Source organism: Haemorhous mexicanus, chromosome 6, assembly GCF_027477595.1.
Source record: "Haemorhous mexicanus isolate bHaeMex1 chromosome 6, bHaeMex1.pri, whole genome shotgun sequence".
NCBI classification, from domain to species: Eukaryota; Metazoa; Chordata; class Aves; order Passeriformes; family Fringillidae; genus Haemorhous; species Haemorhous mexicanus.
In genome coordinates this window covers 50,773,742-50,801,301 of record NC_082346.1, presented here as the reverse complement: position 1 = coordinate 50,801,301, position 27,560 = coordinate 50,773,742, and the positions used below count along the sequence as shown (strand labels likewise).

Here is a 27,560-nt window from a genome sequence, read left to right as displayed (position 1 = left end):
TTAGACAACTTCCATCTTGTGCAAGTTTATCTCATGATTCAGCAAGAAAGTCAGAGTTAGAGCCTTCCTTTTCCTGTTCCATCAAAACACACCTCCTTTGTCACACCCACCTGGTGTTTGCTCTGGTGTTCCTCCAAGTGCTGGTGCAGACTGCTCATGTCTGGTCAAGCTCACAGCTTTAGGAAAAAAACAAGAGCAACTCTGTTTAATAAGGCAGCACTGACATCTTACACTTAGCATATATTCAGTGCTAGCACATTTATGTTCATTTTCTCATGCACTGTTGTCAGGCAGTGAGTGTAACTGCTTGGAACATGTCACTTGTGTGCCCTACAGATTTTGCGCACTATGTTCTATAACTCTAATTTTCTCCATTATTTAATTTTGCTGGTACAAGAGTCAGCATACAGAAGTCCCTGTGCAGCATCAGTAACTGGTCATGAAGAATTACCTAAGAATCCCAAAATATTCAGGGGGACTGTGTTGGAAGGAATATATATTGCAGTGTTGGAAAGAAAACTACCTTTTAAGTTAATGGTTCACTAGCACCCAGGTTTGAAAGTTTTATCACCTCCTATTACATGGGTAAGAGCAATGTGAGAGGTCCAATTTGAATATAAAGACTAATCTGCTTTTGCAAAATTCTCTAAATGAGAACAGACAAGCTTCATTTCTGCTTGAAAAGGTATCTGCATGGCACTCCAGACAATCCCATGGTTTTCCAGCACTAAGTCCTCCTGTAGAAGCCATCAGGAAAGACGAGTTGCATGGACATTGTTTCCTTATCAACAGAATGCTGAATATATTCAAAAACTCATTTGAGCCATTAACAGCTGTTTTTAAGACATCTAGCATATGCTGCATGCACTGATTAATAATTATAACTAATAAATATATAAGTAATAGAGGATTTTTTTCTGTAAAATCTGTATCTATTTAAGACAAAACTACTGCATATTAGCCACAATTAAAAATTAAGATCTAGAAAAGACAAACTAGTTTTGGAGCATTTTATTCTGGCCTTTTAAATAGACACATCTAGACACAATTTATCTATGTCTACTTTCTTTGTCCAACTCACTGACTTGTCGTTATCTGAGTAATGCCCAAAGCAGTCAGAAACCAACTGGATAAATACTGACAGCTCCAATGTGTACCCACTGACGGGATACAATCCATGGGGAGAAGATAGAGGCGTGTCACAGAAACATAAACAGGTACTCAACGAATTTTGGTGGTTAAGGTTTCGGGAAGGGAGAGCGCTCTCTTGGACTCGGCGGGTCCCTTGACGCTGTCCCGCAGGGAGCGCACGCTCTTCTGGCGGTTACGCGCGAAACGAGCCCTCTTGATCTTCCACATTGCCGCATCACTGAGGTTGGCCACGTTTGTCCTGACAGCAGTGATAGCTTTGCAAATGCAATGGACCAAGTTAGGATTCAATCCACAGCATGGGGAGGTCCTACTGCGGCCAAGTGCCAAATGCAACTGGGCCCCGGGTCCCACTCGAGCCAAGGAAGTTTCAAATGGGCCCACGGGGTCCATCTGCAAGGTACTCATGGGCATGCTCTCATTCTAAAAACCATAAAACCCCAAGAGGCATAACTGTGCCAAAAAATGATCCTGTTACTTGGTCAAAAACAGATTCTTGAAGCCAAAAACTGAATTTCAGGCTAAGAGAATATGAGGTGGCCCCTATTTAAAAGGGCAGAAATCTCTCAAGTGTGGATGACATTTAGTGCACTCATACCTAACCATGATCTCTGGTTTTGCCTTACTAACCTCCTGTTCTGCCCGTACCTACCATCCTGATTTTGAACTCAAAAAACCTGTGAGTGTTGATTATGGAGTTACAGTGGTGCTGTCAGCAGTATGACTGCATATCTTAATGGGATCACCAATACTTTTCCACACTCATATCTATAGTGCACTGGAACCCTTAGAGTTTAATCATCTGAGTGACTGAAGTGAGTGAGCCCATCCTTTACATCACCCATCTCTTTGAAATGGCAAAGAAAAAAGGTGAAAAAGAAATCTGAACCTTTTCTTGTGCTCATTTTAAATCACACAAAAATATTCCTGTTTAAAGATATTGCCCTACTACTGCCCTACAGCAGCAGTTCGCAGCATTGGGTCAAGCTACTCACAAATGGAGAAGAAAATACCTTTGCAGTTCCACCCCTCTCCTGTGGAGCAGTCACAGCACCCAAACTTTTTCAGGCACTGGGCTCCATGCAAATGCAGAAGGAAGCACTAGGCTGCTGAGGGAACTGTTCAAACAGCTGTTCTCATCTCCTCCAGGAAATGGAAATAGATCTGACTCATAGGCCACCACTTGGGTTAGGAAGTTTTCAATTATTCAGCATTCTAAAAATTTATACATTAATTAACTTTTAGTGCCTCTCTAGTGAAACTAAGATTTGGTTTCTCATTTAGAAACCAAGTATGAATAGGACAAACATTTAAAAACATTTGTCACTGCAAAAATAGTTAACTGAGCACTGGCTCTAGGAGTCCATGTATCTCTTATGCTGTGCCCCACACACTGGGGCTTTTCAGGGGGTCAGACAGCTCCTTGGGCTGACTTTGTACAGACCACCACAGGACAGGGCTGGGCATGATCTGGGACCTGAACAATAGCAAATGTGACAGCATTAGAACGCCTACAGTAGAACAAGTGGGTTAATGTGGGTTGCAGGTGATCACAGAATCAGATTACAATTCAACCAAGGCTGGCAATCACATCCTAGTGAGAACAAAACACAACACCCCAAAGGAGCAGCAGAATACAGCCTAATCTGTATTCAGGAAATAAAAAATGCTTACTTCAATTTATTTTATTTTGGCCTGAAAGATTACTTCAGAGAATTTGTACACAGGAGACCTGCAACTCTCTCAAACTCTTGCAAGCAGCTAAAATTCCAGAAGCTGGTAAAAAGTGATCAGATTGATTTGGAATATGCTTACTTGTTGGGAAAGGAAATTCTTTGTTGCAGTCCAGATGAAGCTGAGCCTCCAAACTCAGGGTCTCAAAGCGATTCACAAAGAACTCCCAGCTCAAAGCTGGGATATCTGCTTTTAGAAAATGAAGTAGCAAAAGCTTACTAAGAATTGTGGGCCTATCCTTGACAACTGTGTCAAACTGGAAATCAAGGCAGAGGCAGAGACCCTATAGAGGGAAACAAAGAAAACAACACATAACTGAGATATAAGATCTCTTAAGGATTTTTTAAAGAAAGGGAGGTCAAAGCTGACATATTTTCCTGTCAGTTAATATAGGATCAAGGTTTAGCTCCTTTTTTCTACCAAGTCCTTTAAATTAGAACTAATGCTACTGATCTCAGAGAAAGTAAGGACATAAATAAGCATCATATTTTGAATGTAGAATTTTCTAAGATTTTTGAGTAATGCAAAGGTACAGGCAAAATTCTATCCTACTGCATATTTGGCACACAAGATCAAAGTGCTTTGCTCACGCTCCCCACCTGAGAAAAACATTACATTTATGTAACTGAATCAAGCCCTTAATTACAAAAAGAATGAATCACCAAGGTTAAACAAGGGAAGAGAGATTACATTGTGAAGTGTATCAGAGGCACTTTGCCTGAAAATTCTTCTGTAGATTATCTGCACTAGAATTTTGTCTGGACAGTCAAGATTTAAGTTTGATAAGAAAGCCCACAAATTGAATATGAAAGTGCAGTATACTGGTGTCATTGAGCCCAAGTTCAGAAATAGTGTCTCTGAACTCAGTTTCTCTGGAAATTATTTTGAAAAGGTACCAAATGGAATTAAACTAGCAAACATTAACAGCTTTTTGCAGGCAGCAACCCTGAGATCTTTAAAATACATATTCATTCTATTCTCCATAGAACTAGAACTGAATTGTTCTATGAGATTTATTTTATTATCTTGCTTTTCTTACTTAGGTATCTTTTTAGATTTAATCATGTGAATCCTGACTGGCACGCCCTCTGACATTCATAAAATTACATGTCTAAGTGAATCTTAAAAAAATCAAGACCAGGTTTGCTTTTGCTCAAATACATTTTCTCACTGTGAGCTCAGCAGGGTCTTATAAGACTTAGAAATTTATTTTTTTAATTGAAAAATACCAAATTATTTTCAAATAATCAAAAATTACAGTTTTCTACAACAGCAGTTCAAACACAATAATCCTCTGCAGTCATCAAAGTATTTATGGTTGGATTTGATCTTAAAATTTTTTTTTCCACGATTCCAAGTTGGGGTAGGGCAGTATCATTCCCCTTGGTTATTTTGTGCATTTGTCCAGTCCCAAGACCAATAATGCTTGCCTAAAGAGGTATTAGCAGTGACTGTGATGCTGTACATCTGAGCTCCAGGTGAAAAGCCAGCTTCTCACTGGAATGTATTTTTTCCCAGGTAGTGCACCCACCTGTAAAGCTGGCCTCTTTATGGTGTCAAGTAATAGTCCAGCTCTTGTTGCCACTGCTGGGTTGACATCTTCCACAGCAGTCAGGAAGCAGCAGAATGCATGAGCCAAAGAGTACTTTAGTAGGTGGTTTTTTGTCACAGAATGAATATCCAAAAATCTGCACAACACAGCCACTTTTTCAACTGCAGCAGCAAAACAAGAGGCATAATCATTTAGGCAATGGCTTATGTACTGATTAAGACACATTTCCTGGAAATAAGCACAGCTAAGAAAGCAACAATTAAAAATAGCCAGAAAGAGTTATAATTTTGATTTCTATTATTCAAAATGTCCCATCTTCTCCTCTATTTTACTGCACACTCGTGCCATAGTTTAGCATCGAACTATCTCCAAAACTCTCCAAAGCAGCAAAAAGTTTATCAGTTATATGCCACCTTAGTTACTGCAGAGAAAGCTCTACTTCTTCAGAGAAGAAACAAAGAGAAAATAAAGTACATTTCTCAGGCCTACCTGCTTCAAATCTCATCTTCCAATCTTTACTGTTGAAATTGCTGTTTATGATTGTCCAGAAAATGTCGGCTCCATGAGGAAGCGAGAGTGCATGAAGAAGAAGTGGGACTGCCAGGGAAGAAAGCTGAGAAAATTCAGACTTCACAACTCCCCATAAGCTGGCAAGACAAAAGAGCAAGCCTCTTTATAAAGACACTCCCTTGATAACCTTTCTTCTAAGTGTAAAGAACTTTCCATGAAAATTTTTATAAGCCATGCTGGGCACTCATGTGGATATTCCAGAGTGGATTGTAGTAAAAACAGAGTATGAAAACAGAGCTACTTGCAAATCTTCCACTACAGCATTTTTTATTGAAAATTCAGTTTCAAATATTCCTCACTTTGAAATACTTTGTTTTGAAAGAGCTTGCCTAGTTCAAGACAACTGCCATGGAACAGTCTGTGGTACAAATCAGGAGTTTCAGCATGACCAGCTACACCACATAAGCCACATGAACTGCCTTGACACCACAGATCCTGTGCATCCACAAATAACTATGAAGTTGGATATTCACAATTTGCTGGAATAGATTCAGGACAGATTCTCTGGGCTGCTAAAACTAAGTCTTGGGAGATGCTCAGTGAAATACAGAGCAACTGTTAAGTGCTGACAAACACTATTTCAGAAGATCATATGCTGATGTTAACTCAACTAGCTTTTTTCAGAAGTCCCTTTCTCCAAAGAGAATCTTAAAATGCACAGATTTCAATCCAATTCTGTCTAAGTGAACAAACTTCCTGACCCTCATAAAAATAGGGTGAGATACTAAAGCTGTTGTCTCAGCTTTAATGCTAAGGCCCTATAAACTGTGTGCCTGCCTTCACGATATCTTTATTTTATTTTGTAGATTCCAGGCAGATACATCAGTCTCAGGTAGTGGTATTATTGAATATGAGAGGGTCTGACTCATTGCAAAAGAGGTGGTTCACAATGGAGTAGCCATGATGGACACTGCAGGGCTACCTTGACTTCATTTACATCTTAATTAGCCGTGCAATAACTTTTACACAGGTTTCTTAATCTTTCCACACTTCTCTAGCACTCTTGTTAATTTCCCATAGTAAACTCGCAAATTCTTTGACACTAACAACAAATGTGTACCTGGAGAACTAATGAAACATGAAGACAAAATGTGCAATAATAACCCACCTTGCAATCAACATGTGATCTTGAATATAGGCAAGAAATTGTGGATGGTCTTTTCTTGCTATATACAGGCATTCCCCATGAAGACACAGGATCTTCAGACAATTCAGCATGTTAAAAAGAATGTCTGGTTCTTCAAACCTTGACATTTCCTGTATAAAAAGATGTTTCTCTCTCAACACAATGACACCACCAGCAATATAAACTAAACTAACAAGTAATCAACGTTACCTGCAATATAGTGTATATGAGCCTCAAGGTAACTGGAAGTTGCTGATAACAAAATTTTCTTTCTGTGTCATTCTTTATTGCTGTTAAAAATGTAAGTTACAGTATTAACTTTCAATACTAAAATTCTTTTATCTATGAATTCAAAATGAAACCAAAGAATGTTAAGGTGATGAGAGATAAATTAATTCTAGGCACATTAACCCTGCAGTCAGCAAAGTTAGCATAGCATGGAATGTGGCATCTAATGTTTTTGCTACTTTATATGTTCAAAAAGCCAAGACTTCTTTTAACACTTTTGGGAGACAGTCACACTTGCTATCAACTTATTTACAGCCTAGCCAATTAATATGTTGAAAGAATTAAATGCCTGATTAAAAAAAGTGACTGTGCACTGTTGGACTTGAAAGACTGCTTGTATTGTATATGAGTATAAGCATTTCTTTTAAAGCCTTACTGCAATAACCTTTTCAGCCTCTACCTACCAGCATTCTCTGTGGTCTCTGTGTGATTTCCCGGGTTTTCTCCATGCTTTGGTGCTGATTTGTCTTCCTCTTCTCCTTCAGTTCCTATAATAAACTCAGGTCTAGTATACAGAAGACTATCCTCGAGGTTATCTGTGGGCTCCTTTAAGAATATAATAGGTTAAATTTATTTCTTGATGTTACCTACATACATATGAGGCCATATCCTGTTGACTAAGCTACATTTGGTGTGACAAACTGAGCTCTAATGAGGCATTCTTTGTTTAGTTCCATGTACATTTATGCACTCAAATCACCTGCATATCTAATATTTTGCATCAGCAAATGCATACTGACAAAAAAATTGTGTTTCTGACATTGATTTAACAGAAACTCTATATCCATATTGGAGCTGAGGTGGATTCAGTCGAAGGGCCAATACTTCACCAAGTTTGTCAAGCTTGCCTGAAAGGAGTAACAAACAGGAGCGGGTGTTTCCTGCACTACTGTGGAGTTACAGGCTTAGGGGCAGGACCTACCCCAACCACTTTTACATTGAAGAATGTAAACTCCAGGCTGGAGGTACTTCTGCCTGTGGCAAGGAGCACAGGATTAAAGGTTCCCATTATGATATTTATGTTATAAATTTCAGGGTGAATTCTGGCAGTGTCCCAGCACCCAAAAGGCTGCACTACTCGCTAATTCTATCTTGAGATGTACTGGAGGGGCATGAGATGATTTTTCTAGCACATATACTATATTGAATACTATGTACAAAAAATCTACTTCTAGCATACACATCAAATGAAATTCTGAAAATTTGACACATAAAAAGTCATCACAATTCCCTGCATGGAAGGAAAAAACCTAATAAAAATCTGCTACTAACACGCCACAGCAAATGAGCAGCAGAATAAATGGAATGAAGCCTTCTCAACTACCAGATGGAACAGTTGCATATAATAGACATCCAGCTTAAAATAAATTCATCAGACCACCACCACCACAGGAAATTCTCCAATTCTTCTGCAAAGCTACAGAGAACTTTAATGATGACTAGCGACTGAAGAGTGCATATCTGGGTCTGATAAAGTTGGATACTCAACCTGAAGTAAATCATTTTTCCCACGGTGCTCAGCATTTCAAACAGTCAAGCTCCAACTAAGGCTTGCTCACTTGACAACTGCTTCACTCAAAATCATTAATCATATCAAAGTATCCACCCCTGGCTTTTAACAAAAGGTAAGTATTAACACTTTACATTTTATTTGAGACACAGTATGATTGGAGTCATGCACGTCCAAAGTGAAATAGCACTTCAGTGTTCATGGGGAAGAGTTCATAGTGGATGAATATTGCCCTCTTCCCTGGGTTCTTTGAATCAATTCAAACTTAGGAAATTTTACAGCTCAATGGCATTTTGCTTTAATCTCCCTAATCCTTCATGCCAAAAGTCAGTGCAGCTTTGCTCCCTGAGCACAGTGGAATGAGAACAGGGAAGGAGTTTCAGCACACCAATAATACAGACCCTTTCCTGCTCTACTTACCACAAGCCTGATTTCTTCCTTTGGAGCAAGCTGTTCCAGCAGCTCAAAACCCAGCTGGTAGCACAGAATGCTGGACTGGCACAGACCACATTCAACTGCTTTTTCATCTTTCTGACAGGTGTGAGAACCACCCCAGGGTGCCTGAAACACATTGTTTATGATGGATATTATATCTTTTGAGATGCTGTTCTCTAAGCCCATAGTGACACCATCATCCTGGAGTTCCATCTGAAAGAAAGTGAAAAGAGTAAGGATTTATTATTAATTGAGAAGGCAGAGTACAAACTGTCTGCCTCTTCCTACATTTCTACTAGTTTTATATTACAGTACTGGGAAGAATCTGAGATAAACTGCAACTCAGAATTTTAAATTGCCACTGGTGTTGAGGCCCAAACTCAAACGGCTAGAGTAAATAGACAATTTCAAGCACAGAATTGATCCATTAATTTTACCTGGAGACTGTTATCCAAAACAAGTGTCCTTGGATTCATAATGTAGAAACTAAGCTATCCAAAAACTGATAACCTAAGCTTATCAACAAATCTCTGCTTCTAGTCTGTAAAAATAAACAAAGCTCCAAGGAAAAGTTCCTTTCACTAGTGTCAGGTTAGTATCTAACCTGAATGTGGAGCTATCTAACTTCTTTGAACATTAACCTATAATATCTATAGAGATAAAGACAGATGGCAGCTGGACTGGGATTAAAATGCCTTACACATCCTGCCAGGCCCTTAGCAGAAAGAGAATCAATACAGGATCAAAAGAATCAATGCCAGGCCCTAAAGAGAATCAATCAAGGAGAGCCAAAAGTGACTACAGAACTTCAGTGTTCCTTCCACGTGGATGTTTTAATTCCTCAAGTACCTGCTTCAGGATTAGATCAAACATCAGAATGAAGCAATTAAGATTCATTTCCTCATCTTCACACTCAAAATCAATAGTTTTTCCACTAGGATGTCCAAAATTCTTGAAAGGGCTGTGAAAAGGACTCCGTATTGGGCTCCGAAATGGGCTCTGGAAGGGGCTTGGGAAAGGACTCAGCATGTTGTGCTGAACTCTGCGCCCAGGGTCAGACGCAACGCTTACCTGAAAACATAAAAGAATCAACATGTCCAAATGACTGTTAGACATTTAAGCAATCTCATTCTATAAGAAAAGGCCAAAAATAGCAAGAGCTCTGACAGCCTCTCCACTCCCTTGTGTAGCTTTTTTGCAAAATATACAGGTGCCCCTTATTAACACCACTGAACAATAAGATACAATGGAAGTACAGGAACCATATTCTGCCCAGATGATACATTCTCTCAAGCTAAGTGGCTCATATCCATTATGTTACTCCTTCTAAGGAGAATTTCAGCATCCAAAACCAAACTGAAAATTGGTGCAGGTAGTAAAGCAGCCATCAGTTTACAATGATCTGCTCCCTAATCCATGGACACTGACTTTAATAGCAGGAAGCTAATAAGGGAGCCCACCCCAAGAGAGCTTTGTTAACTAAGGCTGTACCAAGGATACAGGCAGCTGGAGGTGAACTAGACACAAGGGCAGTAAGTTGTGCATGTCTGCACTGATTTCTGCCCCCACCACAACAGGCCAGCTAAAACACACTGAGACCTTCTAAGGCATTGCAGGGAGATACACACTTAGATGACACACCAGGTCGATTTTCACATCAGCTATGGTCTGAAAGACCAGACAGTAAGTTTAATCATTTTTCCTGCTTAGTTTAGAAGTGATCATGGGCTAGTTGTGGCAGTGCTCTCTGCAGAGCTGTACCAGAACACTGGCAGACCACATGTAAGGAGTCATCAACTGCCTAGCTGCTGTAGTTCCTTAAATCTAAAGAATCAGGTCTTTCAAGAAACCTTGTTCCTGATGTCCTTGTAGCACTTCATCCAAACTACTGGGAAGTTGAGTCACATCAGACCAAGTATGTGTAGAACCTACATATTTGTACATGCTTTCTTCCAGACCATAGACCTTTGACAGACTTTAGAACTTTAGATCACATTCTGCATCTCTTGTGTCTGGGACAAAAAAGGCAGGGAACCAGAAATAAATTCTGCTCTCTCATGCTTTCAAAACATACCCAGGCCCACCAAATTCATACCAGAATACAAAAGGTCATTCTGGATGACCAGCTGTCCGTAACAGTTTGTTCCTGACGGTTATTAACAGAAGGTGCAAAGAATAAAACAGCTTGGAAAAGATGCCAAGTCTCTACCTGTGTTACCTTTACACTTTTATATGACAGAGTAATGTTAACTGAAGGCATGCCAATTTTCTTTCATTTTTAATACATAGTGTTTTCAACCAAATGCTGCCATATTGAAAGATGTTTTTTAATTCTTCCTGTGGACTCTCTCAGGAAGACAGCTATAAGCAATAAAAATAAGCAGGATAAATAACAGTTACCCTCCGAGCTGCAAGATTTCCTGCCAGTTCACTGACTCTCGATTTTCTTTGATTTGCTAATTCTTTAACAGAATTAACTCCATCAGAAAACATGCTGATTAGTAACTGAAGAGGAACCACAATGTCTAGTTCAGACAACACCTAAGGAAAGACAATAAATAAGAAAGCATGAGTTTCAAGGTAGATCACAACACCAGCTACTTTTTATGCATTTTGTAATATGATCCTCAGTTCAGCAAGATCGTTGAATTTAATTTTGTGATTCAATGAGGTGAGGTGCAAGCTTAGATTTCTGTTAGAATCAGGGCAAAATAAAACAGGCACTTTCAAAATATTTGTTGGCATCCATTTGGTGCACCTTGAGATCAATTTTATGCACAAACACACAGATATGTGAGGTTATTCCACAAAAATATTTCCATAAAGCAGAAATATTACCAATACTTGAATGAATAACTATTTTTTATTATTCCTTAAAACTGAATTCCTTTTTTTATTCTAAGAATCTGGTCAGAAAGGTAGCCTACAGGTATCAACACAGTGACAGGATTGTTAATTGCATATCATTTGGAGAATATTCCCAATCTATTATGCCACCAACACTCACATAAATATAAACCCATTTGTACTTGTCATTATGAGCGATTAATTCAAGAAAAATCTAAAAAAATCATGCTTTACTTGAAAACTCTGCATACCTAAAAACTTGAAATTACAGTCAGGTAAATTGGTCTTTGTAGAGGCTTAATTAAAATAACCCTCAGCAGGAAAGAAGCAATAATGAAAAGTTCAGGTATTATTCTGAGGTGCTGTGAAAAATTTGATACCCTTTTTGAATTCATTGCCCTCAGCTGACATGATCATCCCTGCAGCTCCCTGTCTCCCTGTAACATTGGGTGAATGCCAATTTTGTGGGCAAATATAGCACCAAAAGGGCAAGAGCAGCAGAAAGTTTGGTGGGTATAGAGCTAGTCTAATCCAGTTCTTCATATGCAGAAACAACTACAGCTGTGTCTGGAGTTTGGAATTAATTTTGGAATCTACAGACCAATTTCTGTGGCGACTAAAAAGTAATGCTTTAAAAACGTCAGCCAGCTGAATGGCCCTAATGACTCAACTGATAACAAAGGTTTGCTTTAAAAAAGGTTAAAGGAATTCCCGGGCTTCCATTTTGAAAGAATCACAAAATCATTTAGGTTACAAAAGACCCCCAAGATTACTGAGAGCAACCCTTGACTGATCCCCACCTTGTCAGCTAGGTTATTGCTCATGATGTGTTAGCAACACTCAGGGTCTGTCTACCAACCATCCTTATACTGGAGCTAAGCAAAGTGCAGAAGGGGTGCATCGACTTCAGAAAAGCAGATTCTTTTTCAAAATTATCAGCATGACTTGTCAAGTGAGGACACTTACATGCAGCCAGAGCAAGGCCTGCTCTTGCACAGAGGATGGATACCCTGTGAATCGACAGCTAATAAAGCCAAACATCTCCTCCAAGGAGAAAGGGAGAGGACAGAGCTCAGTGTCAAACATTTTGCTGAAAAATAGAACAAAAATGTAGCATCACTGAGTTAGCATGGCATACACTGTGTGAGATAGAACAGAAAACTGGTAGGAAGCTAATCTTACTTGCAGCCTCACCCTCCACGGGAGCTGAGCTAGGCTGCTGATAGCACCTGTCCTGACTATACAAGGCCATCTCTGAATTTGGTGATGCGCCGTAAGAATTGACATCACATAATGTCCAGTTTCATTTGATAGCAATATATTTTCCAACATCCAATGCAAATATTGGAAAATTTCTCATCTCATTAGTCCATTATTCCACATTTGCACTAAAAAACGTTTACAGCAATACCTACAAATATGAACTTACAGTCAGTTTCAGAGGCCTGTCATCAGTTAAAAGGCAATGTGAAGTTTTACCGTCAAAGTCATAAACCAGACATAAAATTACGACTCCACCACCAACCTTATTCTGGTGCTTCCTTTGCTCAATAGGGGAAGATATCATCTAAACAAATACAGCTCTACTAATCCCCACCATTTCTCATCAACTGGACAGGAGGAGAAAGATGGTCCTTCCAACATGCTGCAGGAAGCACACTAAGAATATGCCTCGCTCACACCAAAGAAGCCTCCATGCAGTTGGCTCTTGACACAAAGATATGGGGGGGCAATAAAAGAAAACTTTCCCAAAGCTTAAATCCTTTAAGCATAAGATACAAAAACAAATCCAAAGCATTCACTCACTACTGTCTATAGCACACATAGGCATTTTTATTAGTTGTCACCATCTTACAATGCTAAAACCCTCAACAAACATATGCAAAAGCAGAATGATTCCAACATATGCCTACATACCTCAGCACTTCCCGAAACTCTTTCAGCTGGTTATCGGGCACTTCTGTCCTTATAGCTTCCAGCCATTCAGGCATGATACACTCCCACACCGACTGGTTTATCACATTGTATGGAATCAAGCAAAGGATTCGATTCAGCCCTTCTTTTAGCTGGGTTACAGCACTACATGATTTGTCCCAGTATCCACCAACCTGTGGGCATTTCAAAAAATCATTCTGATGAACTATTGTAAATGCAGATCCACCAATGAGGAGAGAGAAGGAGTCAGATGCATCAATCTTTTCAGAAGGCTAATTTATTACTTTATTATACTATATTATATTAAAGAATACTATACTACACTACACTAAAGAACACAGAAAATATACTTATTGAATGCTAAAAAGATAATAATGAAAACTCGTGACTCTTTCCAGAGTCCCGACACAGCTTGGCCCTAATTGGCCAAAGAGTCAAAACAACTCACACTGGAGTCCAATCAAGCAATCACCTGCAGGTAAACAATCTCCAAACACTTTCCACATGAGCACAACACAGGACAAGCAAATGAGATAAGAATTGTTTTCCTTTTCTCTGAGGCCTCTCTCACTGCCTTTCAGCTTCCCAGGAGAAAAACCCTGGGCGAAGGAATTTTTTCAGAGAATGTGAATGCCACAATGAACAACATTTCTAGTCCCTGTAACTTGCTCACTATCACTAATTTGCCCAGTGTGTTGCAGCCAGGAAATTTTTGGAGGTGATCATTAGTAACTTCAAGGCAGAATTTAGAATTCAGCCATGGAGCTGCATTGTTTTTTCCTCTTTAATTTTACTGACTGTCCACAAAAGCCTTGTCCAAGACTTAAATGAAGTTTGCTCACTTCCAGGCCATGATTCAGAGTACTATTATTTATAATTCTCAAAAAAGCACACATTTATTTGGTCAAACTTGCACCATCAATTTTTTGCTCTGGGCAACTTGTTACAGGACCGGGTCTTTATTCTTGGTCTGTACAAGGTGTTCTTTCATGGGTGTTAGTTTTTTGAAGAAAGGTTCTCAGTGGTGGAAGCAAAAAAATATGCTTCTAAGTATTCAAGTAATTGGCATACAGAGATTAATTATTCTAACTGACCTCGGCTCACATCTGCTGTTCCTGACTAATGGCTCTAGAGATGCCTGCTGTTTTGGCAGCAATTACTGGTAATCTCAGCCAGCAAATTATTTTTCCTTCATTCATCACAGCTAATTTCATGGCTATTTGTCTTCATGTTCCAGTGAAGTCTTGCAAATCTGGCAAGTTTTTGGTGTAGTCTTAAGTATTGCAGTAGGGGGTAACAAAACTCAAAAGAAGGGCTGGATCCAAGAAAAAAATCTGCAAGAGATTACAGCATGAGGTTCAGTCCTCCCTTCTCCCCTTAACCTCAAAGCCATGGTCTCTTTTGTTCAGTTTCTAACATTGGAAGTATCCATCCACCTCTCAAACTGCCCCTGCTGACCTACAAGCCTCCCAGCAGCAATGGTTACTGAGTAAAACACGTCCATGCTGGTCTGCACATGCACAGCAAATCCCATGCATTCCATCACGAAAAACCCACAATGTACAGTTCATGTCTGATGATGTAATATATCACATGAAGTCTTTATGGCTCTTCCAAGCCACTTAATTTTAGGAAACAAGCCCAACATGTCCTCTGGACATTTTACATGAGAGTCTCAGAAAAAGAAAGTCTTACAAAGCATGATTAAGTGGCGAGTTCTGCTTCATAACTAATGGACAGAAAGAATGACTCTTTTTAGAAGAGGCTGCACCAATGGTTGCACTTAGGCACCCTGAAAACCTTTCAGGTAAATCTCTCTCTCTCTCCATTAGCAACAAGGCAAACCATGTCAGACTGGGATCTTAATTGAGTCACTCAAATTAGGTCTCTGAAGTTAGCATCAGTATTCCCAGAGTTCCCTTCAGTTAGAACTGTGTGAGCTCATAAACCTTAATTCACAGCTGCAGAGATGAAGTATGCAAAGAGAAAAGAAACATCACTAAAGGACAGGCTTATATCTGGGAGTAGGCAAATGATTTTTAGCAAAGACAAGTTTGGGTGCTTCAGCAGCATAATGAAAATGTGCAGCTATCAAAAATGTACAATATCTTTCAATACCTGTATTATTCTTCTAACCTGCCTTCACATCAGAGTAAATAATGCCTACTTTCTAACACAGTAAAACTAAAAATGCTGTGAAAAGGAAAAATTCCCAATTTCCACTGCTCCCTCTACTACTGAGATTTCTTTGTCTTGTCAGAGCTGAGAAAGAAAAGGTGACTTAAGACCTTAATCTCTGTAGCAAATAAGGGAGCCTCCAGATAAATCGTTCTTACCCTGGCAAACTCCATTGGCTTTGGCAGGAGGCACATAACCATGACATCAAACCGGACATCACAGACAGTCTTCAGCCACTTAGTAACAAACTGGGGCTTCAGCTTCTCAACCAGGCTACCAACTTCATCATCCATCATGTAAGCTGTAGAGTGAAACCACTGGAACACCATGCTGACCAGCCTTGCTAAACTCTCTGTGGGTGTATTCTCACTGGGAGTGCAAAGGCTCACCTGGAAGAGAGAAACACAAGCCAACTTTCATTTCTAGAATTAAAGGTGGGAATTTTTTTGTCTACTATATTTTGCATATTCTCAGAGTTATGAGGCTGCAGATTACATAGGAGACAAATGAGATGATTAGTTTTAACTAGAGGTTGGTACAGGACAATTGACAAAACATTTCCTAACCAGAAAACAACAATAAAATGGGGAAAAAAAACCAGGCACTGAATTTTTTGTTTACTTTCAACACTGAAAAAAAAAATCAGTATAGAGTGCTATGACAAACTTTTTGGTTTGAACTTTAAAATTACCTTTAATTTCAGAAGGCACTGTAAGTCTAGTAAAATATATGCTGCACATACACACACATACATGAGTACATGAGATGTACCAGGTAAAAAGACAAGTCAAATCAAGAACTTCAAAAATTCTGAAAGAAAATGCCTACCTAATGTAATAAGTGAACTTTACTTTGCAAAACTCCAATCTTGAATTTTTGTCCTTATTTGGGGCATGAATATGAGTTTTAAGTCCTCAGAAATTTCCACAAAATGATTGACATTTGTCCCCCCCTTCTCCAAACTCTGCAAAATGATACCTGGACTGTAAAGATGTTACAAATCTGAGACCAAGTTTCTATCCCTGTTCACAGGCCAGCACACTGCTAAGCCCTTAATTACCTGATGTTTGAGCTCTTGGTACCCTCTGGGAACAGGAGACAAAGTTTCAAGTCAGGTTGCTGCACTGAATGCAAAGAATGGCTGACAGGAGAATTGAGAAGCTCCTTCAACCACGTCTCAGCTATTTGTGGTCAGTTCCTAGTGAAAGCTGCACTCTAAGCACGTGGCAACCTGAAACTGGTGACCACTGCCTGGCAGTGAGGGAACAACGGATATCTGGAGAAAAAAAATTACAGCTGTCCTTCTCAGAGAAACCAGAACCCATTTTAATGTTTTTCCTCCATGATTTTTCTTGAGATGAGGCAGCCACCAACCCTCTTGCCAATTCAAAGTACAGTCTTCTACTTCATTGCAGGTTGAAGCTCAGGTGTTTTCTTCCTTGTGCTTGGCTCAGCTGAGCATTAACTCAAAGGCATTAACTCAACCAGCAGCCTTTCTAAAAGGAATTCTTGTCCCCTTTTCCAGTTTCTGCATGAAAGATAGTCATTTTGTGGAGGAAAACAGCAACCCAATATTTCTCACAAGCTGTGTGGTCATCTCTGTCAATATCCACTACAGAGAGATCAAGAGATTTTACAGGAAAAGAATGGAGACAGTGAGTTCCTCCTCCTTACCACAGAAAGGTACAATTTGAATGTCAGGAATGAGGCATGTACAGTGAAACATAACCTGGTCTGTTTGCACTTAATTCTACTTCTGGAAATATAGACCTTCAGTCTTTATACAACATCATTTAATACAGAATAGATGCACACATCAGGAAAAAAAAAAAATAGAGATGTCTTTAATTCTAAGACAACATTAAACAACAGAACCCACAAGAGGTCAGCAGAATATAAAGTTTATTCATGTAGTTCCTTGAAACTGCAGAGCAGCTCTTTTGGCACTAAGGAACTCCACACCTACCACCCTGCCATCCAGAGATCCTACCTCTGTTTAGACAATGGATGAGGGGTCCTGCTATTTGTCCACCTGTCACTGGGTGACTGGAGAGCCCCTGAGAAAAAAAGGTGACTTGGAAAGAGCCTGAGAAAAAGAATTCTCCTTAAGGAGAACTGCAGAATGCAGTTTCTGAGGATCTAAGAGGCTGCAGCCTGGCCTGCTCATGAACCAGCCAGCAGCAGTCCTGCTGTTTTGGAATAATCTCTGGTAGTTGCTGTAGGGGTAGAACCCAGGGCTTCATTCTGTCAACACACACCAGGTGAATGGAGTAGACTGACTGACACAACTTGATCAAGCTGACTGCAGGAAGGAACAACATCCCACTAAGAGTCCTCCTACCTATTCAGAGGTAAGAGAGAAAGCTCTGCTTCCAGAAAGTGATGTTGAAAGCTGGAAGGGGGAAAATAGATTTTTAGGGGACTGCCTTTTAAAGTTAAAATAATGGCACTCACCAGGGGGCACTTGTGAACAGAAGCAAACAGAAGTCACTTAAAAAACTGAAAGTGAATAATTCTGTTATATACTTTGTAGCAGACTCAGAGGCAGTCAGCAGCTCCACCCAAACTAGTTATGAAATATCCAAGTCTGACAGCTTCACAGGACAAATTCTTACCTACAATTCAGAGTAAGTCTCCAAGTAAAGCCAAGAAGTGAGAAAAAAAATAGAGGCAAAACAGACTTCAGAAAGTAAAGGGGAAGCAATCAAGAAAAGAGAAGAAAACAAGAATTTCTTACCAAGAACCATATTCCAAACTGGCTCAGGAGGCGTTGGTCATGCTTGTCATCATCTTTATTATCAAAGTCTGTGTTGTCCAGGGAGTGATGGGAAGAGGAGAGGCCCATCTGCCTCCTTCGGTTGAGTTCATGCTCCCTCTGCTCTGCATGAAACTCTGCTTCTTTCAGCAAGCTATAAAAAAAGCTTGTGGTCAGTGAATGCACCTTTCCTGCAGTGGACACAGGTATCTAATCAAGAGTAACTAGACGTTAAACCATATGATGTCATCACTTTCCTGAAACAACATCAAATCCCAGGCTGACTTCCTCATCAGGACAACAGTCACAGAATCACAAGGTTGGAAGAGACCTCTAAGATCATCAAGTCCAACCTATGCCCTAACACCTCAACTAGACTATAGCACCAAGTGCCATGTCCAGTCTTTTCTTAAACATATCCAGAGATGGTGATTCTATCACCTCCCTGGGAAGAGCATTCAGTACTTTATTTTTCTTTTGGTGAAAAATTTTTTCATAATATCCAACCTATACCTTCCCTGATGTAGCTTGAGACTGTGTCCTCTGCTTCTGTGTCAGTTGCTGCCTGGTGGAAGAGACCAACCCCCACCTGCCTACAGCCTCCCTTCAGGAAGCTGCAGAGAGCAATAAGGTCACCCCTAAGCCTCCTTTTCTCCAGGCTAAACACCCCCAGTTCCTTCAAATGTTCCTCACAGGGTTTGTGTTCCAAGCCCCTCACCAGCCTTGTTGCCTCCTCTGGACGCGCTTGAGTATCTCAACGTCCTTCCCAAACTGAGGGGCCAGAACTGGACACAGCACTCAAGGTGTGGCCTCACCAGCACTGAGTACAGGGGCAGAATGACCTCCCTGCTCCTGCTGGCCACACAGTTCCTAATGCAGGCCAGGATGCCATTGGCCTTTTTGGCCACCAGGGTACATTTCTGGCTCAAATTCAACCAGCTGTCAACCAGCACCCCCAGGTTCCTTTCTGCCTGGGCACTGTCCAGCCACACTGTCCCCAGCTGAGCCACTCTCCGCTAAAGCAGCAGGAGTTCAGTGTCTGCTCCCCAGTTATTCCAGTGAAACTAAAATCCACCTGAGCACAAGACCTGCAGGCAGCATGGACACCAAGGCCTGACGCTGGGCTCACAGTACCTGATGACAGCCTCCACGGTGCACACGAGCTCCTCGGCGCCGCACTCGCGGGTGTTGATGGGGGGCGGCGAGGTCTGGTACAGGTGGGTTTCGGCGGCCGCGCCCAGCTCACTGTGGTGGTTGGAGTGGCACCTCTTGCAGTAGCGCACCGGCCGGTTGCCGTGGCGGCCGCAGCAGCCCGCCGAGAAGCACGTGACAACCGCTCTTCTGACGTGGGAGCTGCAGTTCTGGAAAATAAAAAAGGGTTTGTCAGGCCACACGTTATGGAAAATGGAACCGAAAACAGGGATGAGAGACAGCACCAGGGAGCTGGCTCAAGTGCTGGCAATTTCCAAAATCACTCTGTCTAAGCACTACTGTGTGCAACCTCCTGATGCCAAACATCACTGACCTTCCAGAAAAACAAGCTCAGGACTAAATGCTGAGCCTGGACTTAAATGTCACGGTTGCTCCTCTTCTGAAACACCAAGCTGACATTTGAATCATCAACCTCAACCTGACCTGGAGCAACCTCTAGATTTTACAGTAGTTCTCTTAACAGCTGCTTATGCTTCAGAAAGTCTTTTTAACTTACAGGTAGCAACAGGTAGATCCTTAAGAGTGCAAAGAAAAATGCTGCCACCATGCCACAGTTTATGCTATGTAAGGATCTGCCTTATCAAAGGAAACTGTACAAGCCTTTGAAATAAGCACCTGAAATTTCTGCCACCTAGCAAACCAGCCCAACAGAAAAGCTTTCTTTGCCATATGAGAACTGCAATATCTTATACACTGTATCTCTTGCTATAAAAGTCTTATCAAAACACATTAGCTGGTATGTACTGCAAGCAGATTCTTTTTGTCAGCAACCTTTTCAGAGCCAAGCACTAAAGATTTTCAGTCCATGTATTTTTAAAAATACACATTTTAGAGTTTGATTTTTGCCCAATTTAAGATCAATCCAAGTCTTCGAGGACATGAGAAGATATTTAAAAACTTAAATTTAAAATTCATCTCTTGTTCTATCCTCTTCAGAGTTATAAAACACAAACAGAGCTCAATTGCATAATTGGATTGCTTTACTAATTGCCACTTAAACTAAAACTGACAACTCAACATTGTCAGTTTTAACAAAAAGAAACCTGCTGCTGCTGAATTATTTCCATCCACCAATAAATGCATTCATGGATAAATTGTGAAATTTTGGAATGGTACAAAGAACGCACTATACAGTAATGGAATGACATTACACACAACATCAAATCATGCCCCATCACAGAAATGGCTCAATCTTACCTTCTTCTGACATATAGCAGAAATTTCAGCTGTAAGGGGAAGGCATACAAAACATGAACACAAAGTGACGATCTTTGTGGTTTACTACGGCAGCCATGGGAAAATGGGCATCCTGCAAGGAAGTCTCTGGGCTAAACTTGTGTTTCCAGGTACTACTGAGACCCCTAAGCCTGCATGAGTTAGGACACTGTACACTTAGGCCTATTTCTGCTTTGAAATACAGTAACAGCCTTGGTGCATTAATGTGGTGGGCTCTGCAACCCATCCACCTTCTGCTTATGCTTCTGCCTCACAGACGGACTTGCAAAAGCAGCCTTGCACACACAGCTGTGCCATGCTGTAGGAGACATGGCTCAGGTGAGCCTACACTGCTTGTGAAAGCTCTTGTGAAAGCATAAAAGAGTAGTGAATATGGATGAACAATGCCAAAGCAGGCACTATGTCTGGCCCATCATTTCAGAGAGAAATGTTTGCAGATTCAACCTGTAAGCAGTAGCTATTTGATGTGTTGCCCTGGCAACATATGATTCAGTAAGTTTAAGGGGCTGATTAAGAAGATGTGCTTCCCTTAAGTAAATAAAATATTCCTTATCTGGGTAACATTTCAACTAAAAGCAGACAGCAAGAAAATCTCAACTGCTTAAGAATTTTCAGTTTGCAAAGCAAAGAGACAGGCAGTGTCTTCATTCTATCCCTGGAAAGGTTATTTCAGATAATATGCTGTCTGTCAACACACTTTGTCTGCATTCTAGTAGATAACAAAATATCAGGTTTTCTCACTGGCCAAAGGACAATGACTGGATCAATGACTGGATCATCAAAAAATATTTTATGTCCTTTTCTGATACCCTTTGCAGTCTCGTGTTACAGATTCTCAGCAGCTTTTAGAGCTTTCAAATCAGACCCAGGTTACTGGAAGAACTAGCCCCATTTTTTGGGCAGCACTGTGGGACACAAGTACTTTTTAAAACCTTGGCTCCAATTGTGAATGCTTCAGGATTTGAAAATCTGTTCAATTGTTTTTGTTTCCTCACACATAAAGAGTTGCACAGTATTTCAGATAGAGGATTAGTCAATTCTTCATAGCTCTTTAAGGACATTAAGCAGCATTAAGTACAAGCTACTTTAAATTAAAAAAAAAAAAAAAAAAAAAAAACAACATTTTTGAACAGAATGCAGCAGTTCAAGTAATACAGTATGGAGAAATACCAGCATAGCTTTCTACAATTATGATTAGTTTGTACCTACCCTTAAAATATCTCTTACCTTGTGGCAGAAGAACATCAATCAACCATTCACTGTGATCCCTATAAAAATGTATATATAATTAGCCTTCTTTTTATACACACACATATATATATATACACACACACACAGATTTATTTTTGCACAGAGGAAATTTAGATAAATCAATGTGGTAGGAATGCCATTATTCTGAAGCTGCTTTTTTCAAATGTAATTTTATAAACTGCAGACTGGTTTACATTACATCTCTTTGTTGTGCTGTCTTAGCACAAATTACCACTTTGATGATGATGGTCACCATGTTCAACGTTTTCAAAAATTACTTTTGAGACCTAAATTTTTCAAATTAAAAGAGAGTGTCCTCTGAAAGTCTGACAGCTAAGAAATGGTAGTGAAGCATAACAGATGAATGTAGAAAAGAAGCCAAAGTGCCAGTACTGTTTTGTCTGTGTGTTCTTAAAAGCTATGCTTCTACCAAATTCAATTACTTTTTCCTGCAGCTTTAATTCAATGATGACTTAAAAACCTAAGGTGAGATGTAATTGCTTTTCCTACAGCCAGTGTGATTTAAAGTTATCTGAAACTGAGGAGGAAAACACTCCTTTAGGTTCTGAACTACCTGTAACCTTGTCTATTTGAAGTAAGGACTGGCACTGACTGTAAGTATCAGTAGATTTTGTATACTAATGCAAACCAAAGTAGCAATTTAAAGATAAAAAAGGCAACCAAAAATGAAAACAAAGTGAGGTTATTTTATTTCAGGGTACATTCCTTCCAAGTGCTGGCCAATCCTGAATCAACTTCTTTGATCTCTTCTGCTTCATGGTGTATGTTAGAGACTAAGCTGAAATACATGTTACAAAACATTAGTGAAAGCTCTGTAAATGAACTTTCACTGTAATGTTTGGTTTTAAATGACAACTGAGGACAAAAAATGTTTCATAAGCATAAGCTGGTTCAATAATGAGGTTTCCCTATCATAGTCAATGTATCCCACAGTATCTATTCTTTCAGAGATCTCAAATCAAAAGCTCTGTTTAAAGGTAGGTACAAATGCTGATCATGTGGGGTAAATATCTGTAATCCTTATTCATACTGAGTAGCAGTGAGTTCCATATATTCAACAGTGAGTTCCATATATTTCATACTGAGTAGCAGTGAGTTCCATATATTTCAACAGGTTTACCATATATTAATTATATGCTAATCATGCTGAAAAAAAGCAAAACTCCAGAGTTCATAACTCTGGAGTCTGACAATATTTATCATTTTCCAGCTCTTGGTTTACCTACCCTGCAATTCTTTGGCTGCACTCTTCACAAAGATATAGGGGAGGTGGCTTATCACCCAAAGCCACAGACAGGGATGGGTCAATGCACATCTGAAACATGGGGAAGGAAAAGGATTTTAACATCTCTGTTCATTGATGCTTGCTGGAAAAGTTCAACATGTTAATGCTAGGACGTAAAATGTAACACAGCTTTGATATGTGTTAAGAGCATTTAGTAATGATAGTACTCAGCATGTGGTGTACAAAATCTCAAACTATTTCTAACAAAGATAGGGATGTGAGAGCCCGTAAAAAATAGGACATATTGCAGTACCAACATTATCACTTTCTGAAAGACAAGTATGTTTTGTTATATACTCACATCACCTATTCACCTACACTGCTACTATTTTGTCCCCAAAGGGACAGCACTTAGAGGATCCATTGTTTAGGACAAGGTATTGGAAAGGTCTAGATTTTTCTATCTCAAAAATCCAGCAAAATCTAATTTTCAGTCATCAGAGTTTTCAAGTACAGAGCATAACTGCAGTGACAGAACAAAGACTCACAGTTCCCTTGGCAACATAGGTCCAGACTTTGTCTTGCATTAGCTTTTATCCTTTCACATACGTCAGTTACAGAAAACAGCTACAGTTAACAGCCAGTTCCACACTCATTTGTTCAAGTGTTCTGTACTACAAAGGAAACACTGCACAGTAGTATGCATGCATACACTACATCTTAACCACTCTGATCACTCTTACTCCATTGCAGTGCAAGACTTTTATTCATAAAGACAAATACCTCTTTGAATGTTTCTCATCTTTATTAACCAAATCATCTATTTATGCTGCACTTTTCTGAGTGATGACTGATCAAAATTGGTTCTGTCAAAATTAGGTTAACAGATCACTCAAAAATATTCATGTACTTAATCTGCAAAGCTTGAAACTATACTTTGTTTAATATTTTGCCCTATTGTATTATTAGCCTGGAACTAGTGACCACTACAAGATGAAGCACCTTTCAGCATTTTTCCTGTGAGAGAGGAATCATTGAGAATGCCTAGAGTGGGCAGGAAGGCGATGCCCTGCAGGACTTTCGAGATAAGTGCCATCATTATGTCCTATCACAGCCTGTGGAAAAGGCTCATTGCAGAACTCTGACTAAACAAATTAGATTAGTATACAAATCAATGCCAGGAAAATTGGTTGTACCTCCATATTTAACTAGATACAAATTAATTAATCAGTACACCTAACTACAGTATGTTCTGGACTTCAGCTGCTGTTCTTGCCTCTGCTATCATATTGTTCTGTGAGCCTGGTCAAAGCTTTTTCATTTTTACTATGCCTGTAAACAGTAAAGATACAATTTACCTTCCTCAAACAGGGCTGCAGAACAGGTAAGTAAAGCTTTGTTGCTATTTGCTTTAGGACACATTCCAAGCAAAGGATCATAACCAGAGCAGGTGCATTGTATGAGCTCAATCAAGACACCAAGGTGAACACATACCTACAGAATTGAAGTAATGTTTCCTGTATGCAGTAATATTTGTGCACATATTTATACACATTTATGTGTGTGTTCAGGAAAACATTTACATGGATTAGCCAGGAGCCAGCTTAGAATTTTATAAAGTACTCTACAACCATCGCCATGTTTAATTTCAAGATTTCCCACAGTAGTGGCAGGAAAAACCTCATCTTGCTTGAGGCAGCCAAAGACCATATTCACAAAGGTGTGGCCCCCTTGGTGCCAACAGGCTTTGCTACTCCCTTAGCACCTGCTTTTGGTCACCACCACACTCATGGCTGCGGTGGAAGTACAACCTGCCCTGTCCCAGAGAGGCGGGTTTGGCCCCTAAAGCAGCAGCAGTACCTTCACAGCGGGTTTGTTAATCGCATTATGGCATTCAATGTGCTGGCAGTGAATAGGATTCCAGGCTGCAAAACCAAAACATGGCTGATTAATAAAGGAGAAGAGATGTTTATATTCTTTGTGTCTAGCCATCTCAATTGACAACAAGATCCTCTTGTACTAAGTACTATACAAATATGAGTATGATACAAGTAGCCATTCCTCAGGAAGCTTAATAATTACCATAAACAACCTTGAACATACCTGCCTCCTGACTTATTTACAATATAATTAAATGAACCATGGATTCAGTGAGAAAATGGAAAAAGTAAGACACATTCGGGTTGCAGACTCTTCCTGATCTCACCAGCATCTTGAAATAATTAACTATCCTTCCACTCCAGGAGCTAGATGGTAGGAGTAGCTGAGTAAATGCAGTTACTTTCCCAGGCAAAATGAAAACACAGCTGGGACAAAGGAAAACAAGTCCAGTGACAGAAGGAGCCTTGGGTGCGTAAAGACAAGAAGTAAACAACAGAGGGATGCTCAAATGGCAACACTTGGATGCTCTTAGGGATGACCCCAGGTCAAAATACCATGCAACTGCAGATAATACTCATCCCGTTCTGGGATATATTAGCAAAAAACTTACATATAAGTGGAAAACCCCAGTCTATCCAGTACTAGTAACAGTTCAAAAAGAATACCATCATGATTAGTTTACAGACCTGCTTGCATGGAAGAAATGATGCAGAGCAGTACATGAAGAATTTTTTTTTTCTCAATAGTCAAGAAAATTTATCAACCCTTCAAGGGAAGGCTTTAGAACAGATCAGACAAACTTCTACTGGGAACATTAGGGCTGCACTTGAGTTGGTCTAGGGCTCTTCTAAGGTTTCTTCCAACCCTTCATTTTCATAATTTAAAATGTCACATTCTGGTCCAGAAATTGTAAAAGTGAACAAAACCTATGTCATATGACAGAGGTTATTTGAAACAAAGGTTTGAGGTTGAGGTTGAGACAAACAAGCAGGAAAAGCAATGAGTTGTGGCTGGACAGTTGCCCCTGTGGCAGCACTATCCCATCAGTATCTCTGGGGAGTCTGGCAGACAGAGGCCTTTGTACCATGAACCTACTCCAGCTGCACTCCTGACTTTGGCCCCCATTTTCATCCTATAATCAACCTTGAGAACTTATCCATTGTACTAACTGCACCAGACATCACATGACTTTTTTTGACAGTAACAGCCAGATAAGAAGTCTTAGCAACAGCAGCAGTGTTAGCAGCTGACACAACAAAAGCAACCAAAGCAGTAATTGAAAGGAACATAAACCAGAACTGTTGGGAGGCCCAGGCAGCAGTTTCACAGACTATTTGTTACAAACACGATATTTATTTCTTCTCAATTCAGGTTTAGTTAATATTGTGAGGAAGACAACATACTTACTAGCCATGATCTGAGTTTCTATTTTTCATGACATGTTTTGAAAATGCAGATAAATGGATATTGCATACTGTTATGAAAGTACAATTTATCAAACAAAAAGAGTCAAATACATCATAGAACTGTAAAAATGTAACTTTAACACTCTTCATCATTTATTTATTTTGGCCTATACAAAACAAGCTGCACTGACCTGTGTACTGAAGTCCTCTGTACTCACTGATTGCCCCAGGGGGTTTTAAATTGGGCCAATAGTGAAATAACATTTGTACTGCTGGAGGTTTAACTTGAGATGGTCCATAGGCTATTACATATAGCAAATCCTAAGGAAAGAGATGTACAAAATGTTCATTTTTGCAAGGTAACACTCCACAATTCAATACATTGTACTTCTGTTCAAAGACAGCTGAACACACAAAATTAACACATTTAATGGCCTAAGAAACCTCCTTTGTATGCTCTTAGAGACAGATTAGATGACCAACTTGAATGCTTCTGATGCTTCTCTGTTTGATCAGAGCATGCAACAGCAACCACCCATCCCACAGTGTACTAACAAAGCAAAATGAATTCTCTGTCTTGTCATGGAGGTGAGATACAGATAAATAAACCAGATTCAGAGCAGACTGAGACAACAATACTCACAAATAGTTCTTGTAAAAGTCCAGTCCCACATAAATTGAGAAGCCTGCTCATTATTGAAATTTTCACTCACTGGAGCCACAACCACATAGTACTTAGGAAACAGAGCTCGTTTCTATAAAACATGGAACTGCCTCTGTAAACTAAAAATTAGAGGGACCTTCCTGTCCATAATCCAGAGGGAGGACTGGGTATAAAGATCATTTACAACTTCTTGGCATACAGTCAGTTCAACTTTCAAGCCATCTGGTTTTTATTACTACCCAAGCACAGTCATTTCCACAAAGTATATATGATCATAAACTTACTTTCCATACTTCTTGCTTATATTTCATGAGACATTCCAATAATTGGCAGTGATACACTGAGAGAGAAAAGACAGTATAGACTTAACATGGACATGGAAACTCAGGCTACAGAAGTTACATAATCAGCTGATTGGCTTTGCTTTGTCCATCCAGAAATCTATGCCTCATTCAAATATTTTTTATTTTAAAGGGCTTGCTAAAGAATCAATGTCCTGAGAGTCATCACAAAATAAATGAAACTGAGTATTAGTAGCTTCTTTCTGACAAGAAATACAGGAAGACGATTACCATGAGGGTACAG

At 39.8% G+C, this 27,560-nt stretch overlaps 1 protein-coding gene across 2 annotated transcripts in view; it reads right to left on the bottom strand.

The window, feature by feature from the left end:
* Nucleotides 1-27,560, bottom strand: part of UNC79 (unc-79 homolog, NALCN channel complex subunit) — a 107,039-nt gene that overhangs the window by 60,664 nt on the left and 18,815 nt on the right. For both annotated transcript variants that reach the window (XM_059850204.1, XM_059850203.1), the window contains 22 exons: nucleotides 27,260-27,315; nucleotides 26,503-26,632; nucleotides 24,885-24,949; nucleotides 23,026-23,114; nucleotides 21,755-21,795; nucleotides 20,489-20,517; nucleotides 19,214-19,440; nucleotides 18,062-18,233; nucleotides 15,483-15,713; nucleotides 13,129-13,319; nucleotides 12,178-12,301; nucleotides 10,765-10,905; nucleotides 9,214-9,435; nucleotides 8,350-8,577; nucleotides 6,824-6,965; nucleotides 6,342-6,421; nucleotides 6,114-6,262; nucleotides 4,925-5,082; nucleotides 4,415-4,596; nucleotides 2,965-3,166; nucleotides 1,227-1,406; nucleotides 111-176 (listed from right to left, as the gene is read on the bottom strand). In XM_059850204.1, the coding sequence (XP_059706187.1) occupies nucleotides 111-176; nucleotides 1,227-1,406; nucleotides 2,965-3,166; nucleotides 4,415-4,596; nucleotides 4,925-5,082; nucleotides 6,114-6,262; nucleotides 6,342-6,421; nucleotides 6,824-6,965; nucleotides 8,350-8,577; nucleotides 9,214-9,435; nucleotides 10,765-10,905; nucleotides 12,178-12,301; nucleotides 13,129-13,319; nucleotides 15,483-15,713; nucleotides 18,062-18,233; nucleotides 19,214-19,440; nucleotides 20,489-20,517; nucleotides 21,755-21,795; nucleotides 23,026-23,114; nucleotides 24,885-24,949; nucleotides 26,503-26,632; nucleotides 27,260-27,315 (3,105 nt within the window). The remainder of the gene's footprint in view (nucleotides 1-110; nucleotides 177-1,226; nucleotides 1,407-2,964; nucleotides 3,167-4,414; nucleotides 4,597-4,924; nucleotides 5,083-6,113; nucleotides 6,263-6,341; nucleotides 6,422-6,823; nucleotides 6,966-8,349; nucleotides 8,578-9,213; nucleotides 9,436-10,764; nucleotides 10,906-12,177; nucleotides 12,302-13,128; nucleotides 13,320-15,482; nucleotides 15,714-18,061; nucleotides 18,234-19,213; nucleotides 19,441-20,488; nucleotides 20,518-21,754; nucleotides 21,796-23,025; nucleotides 23,115-24,884; nucleotides 24,950-26,502; nucleotides 26,633-27,259; nucleotides 27,316-27,560) is intronic.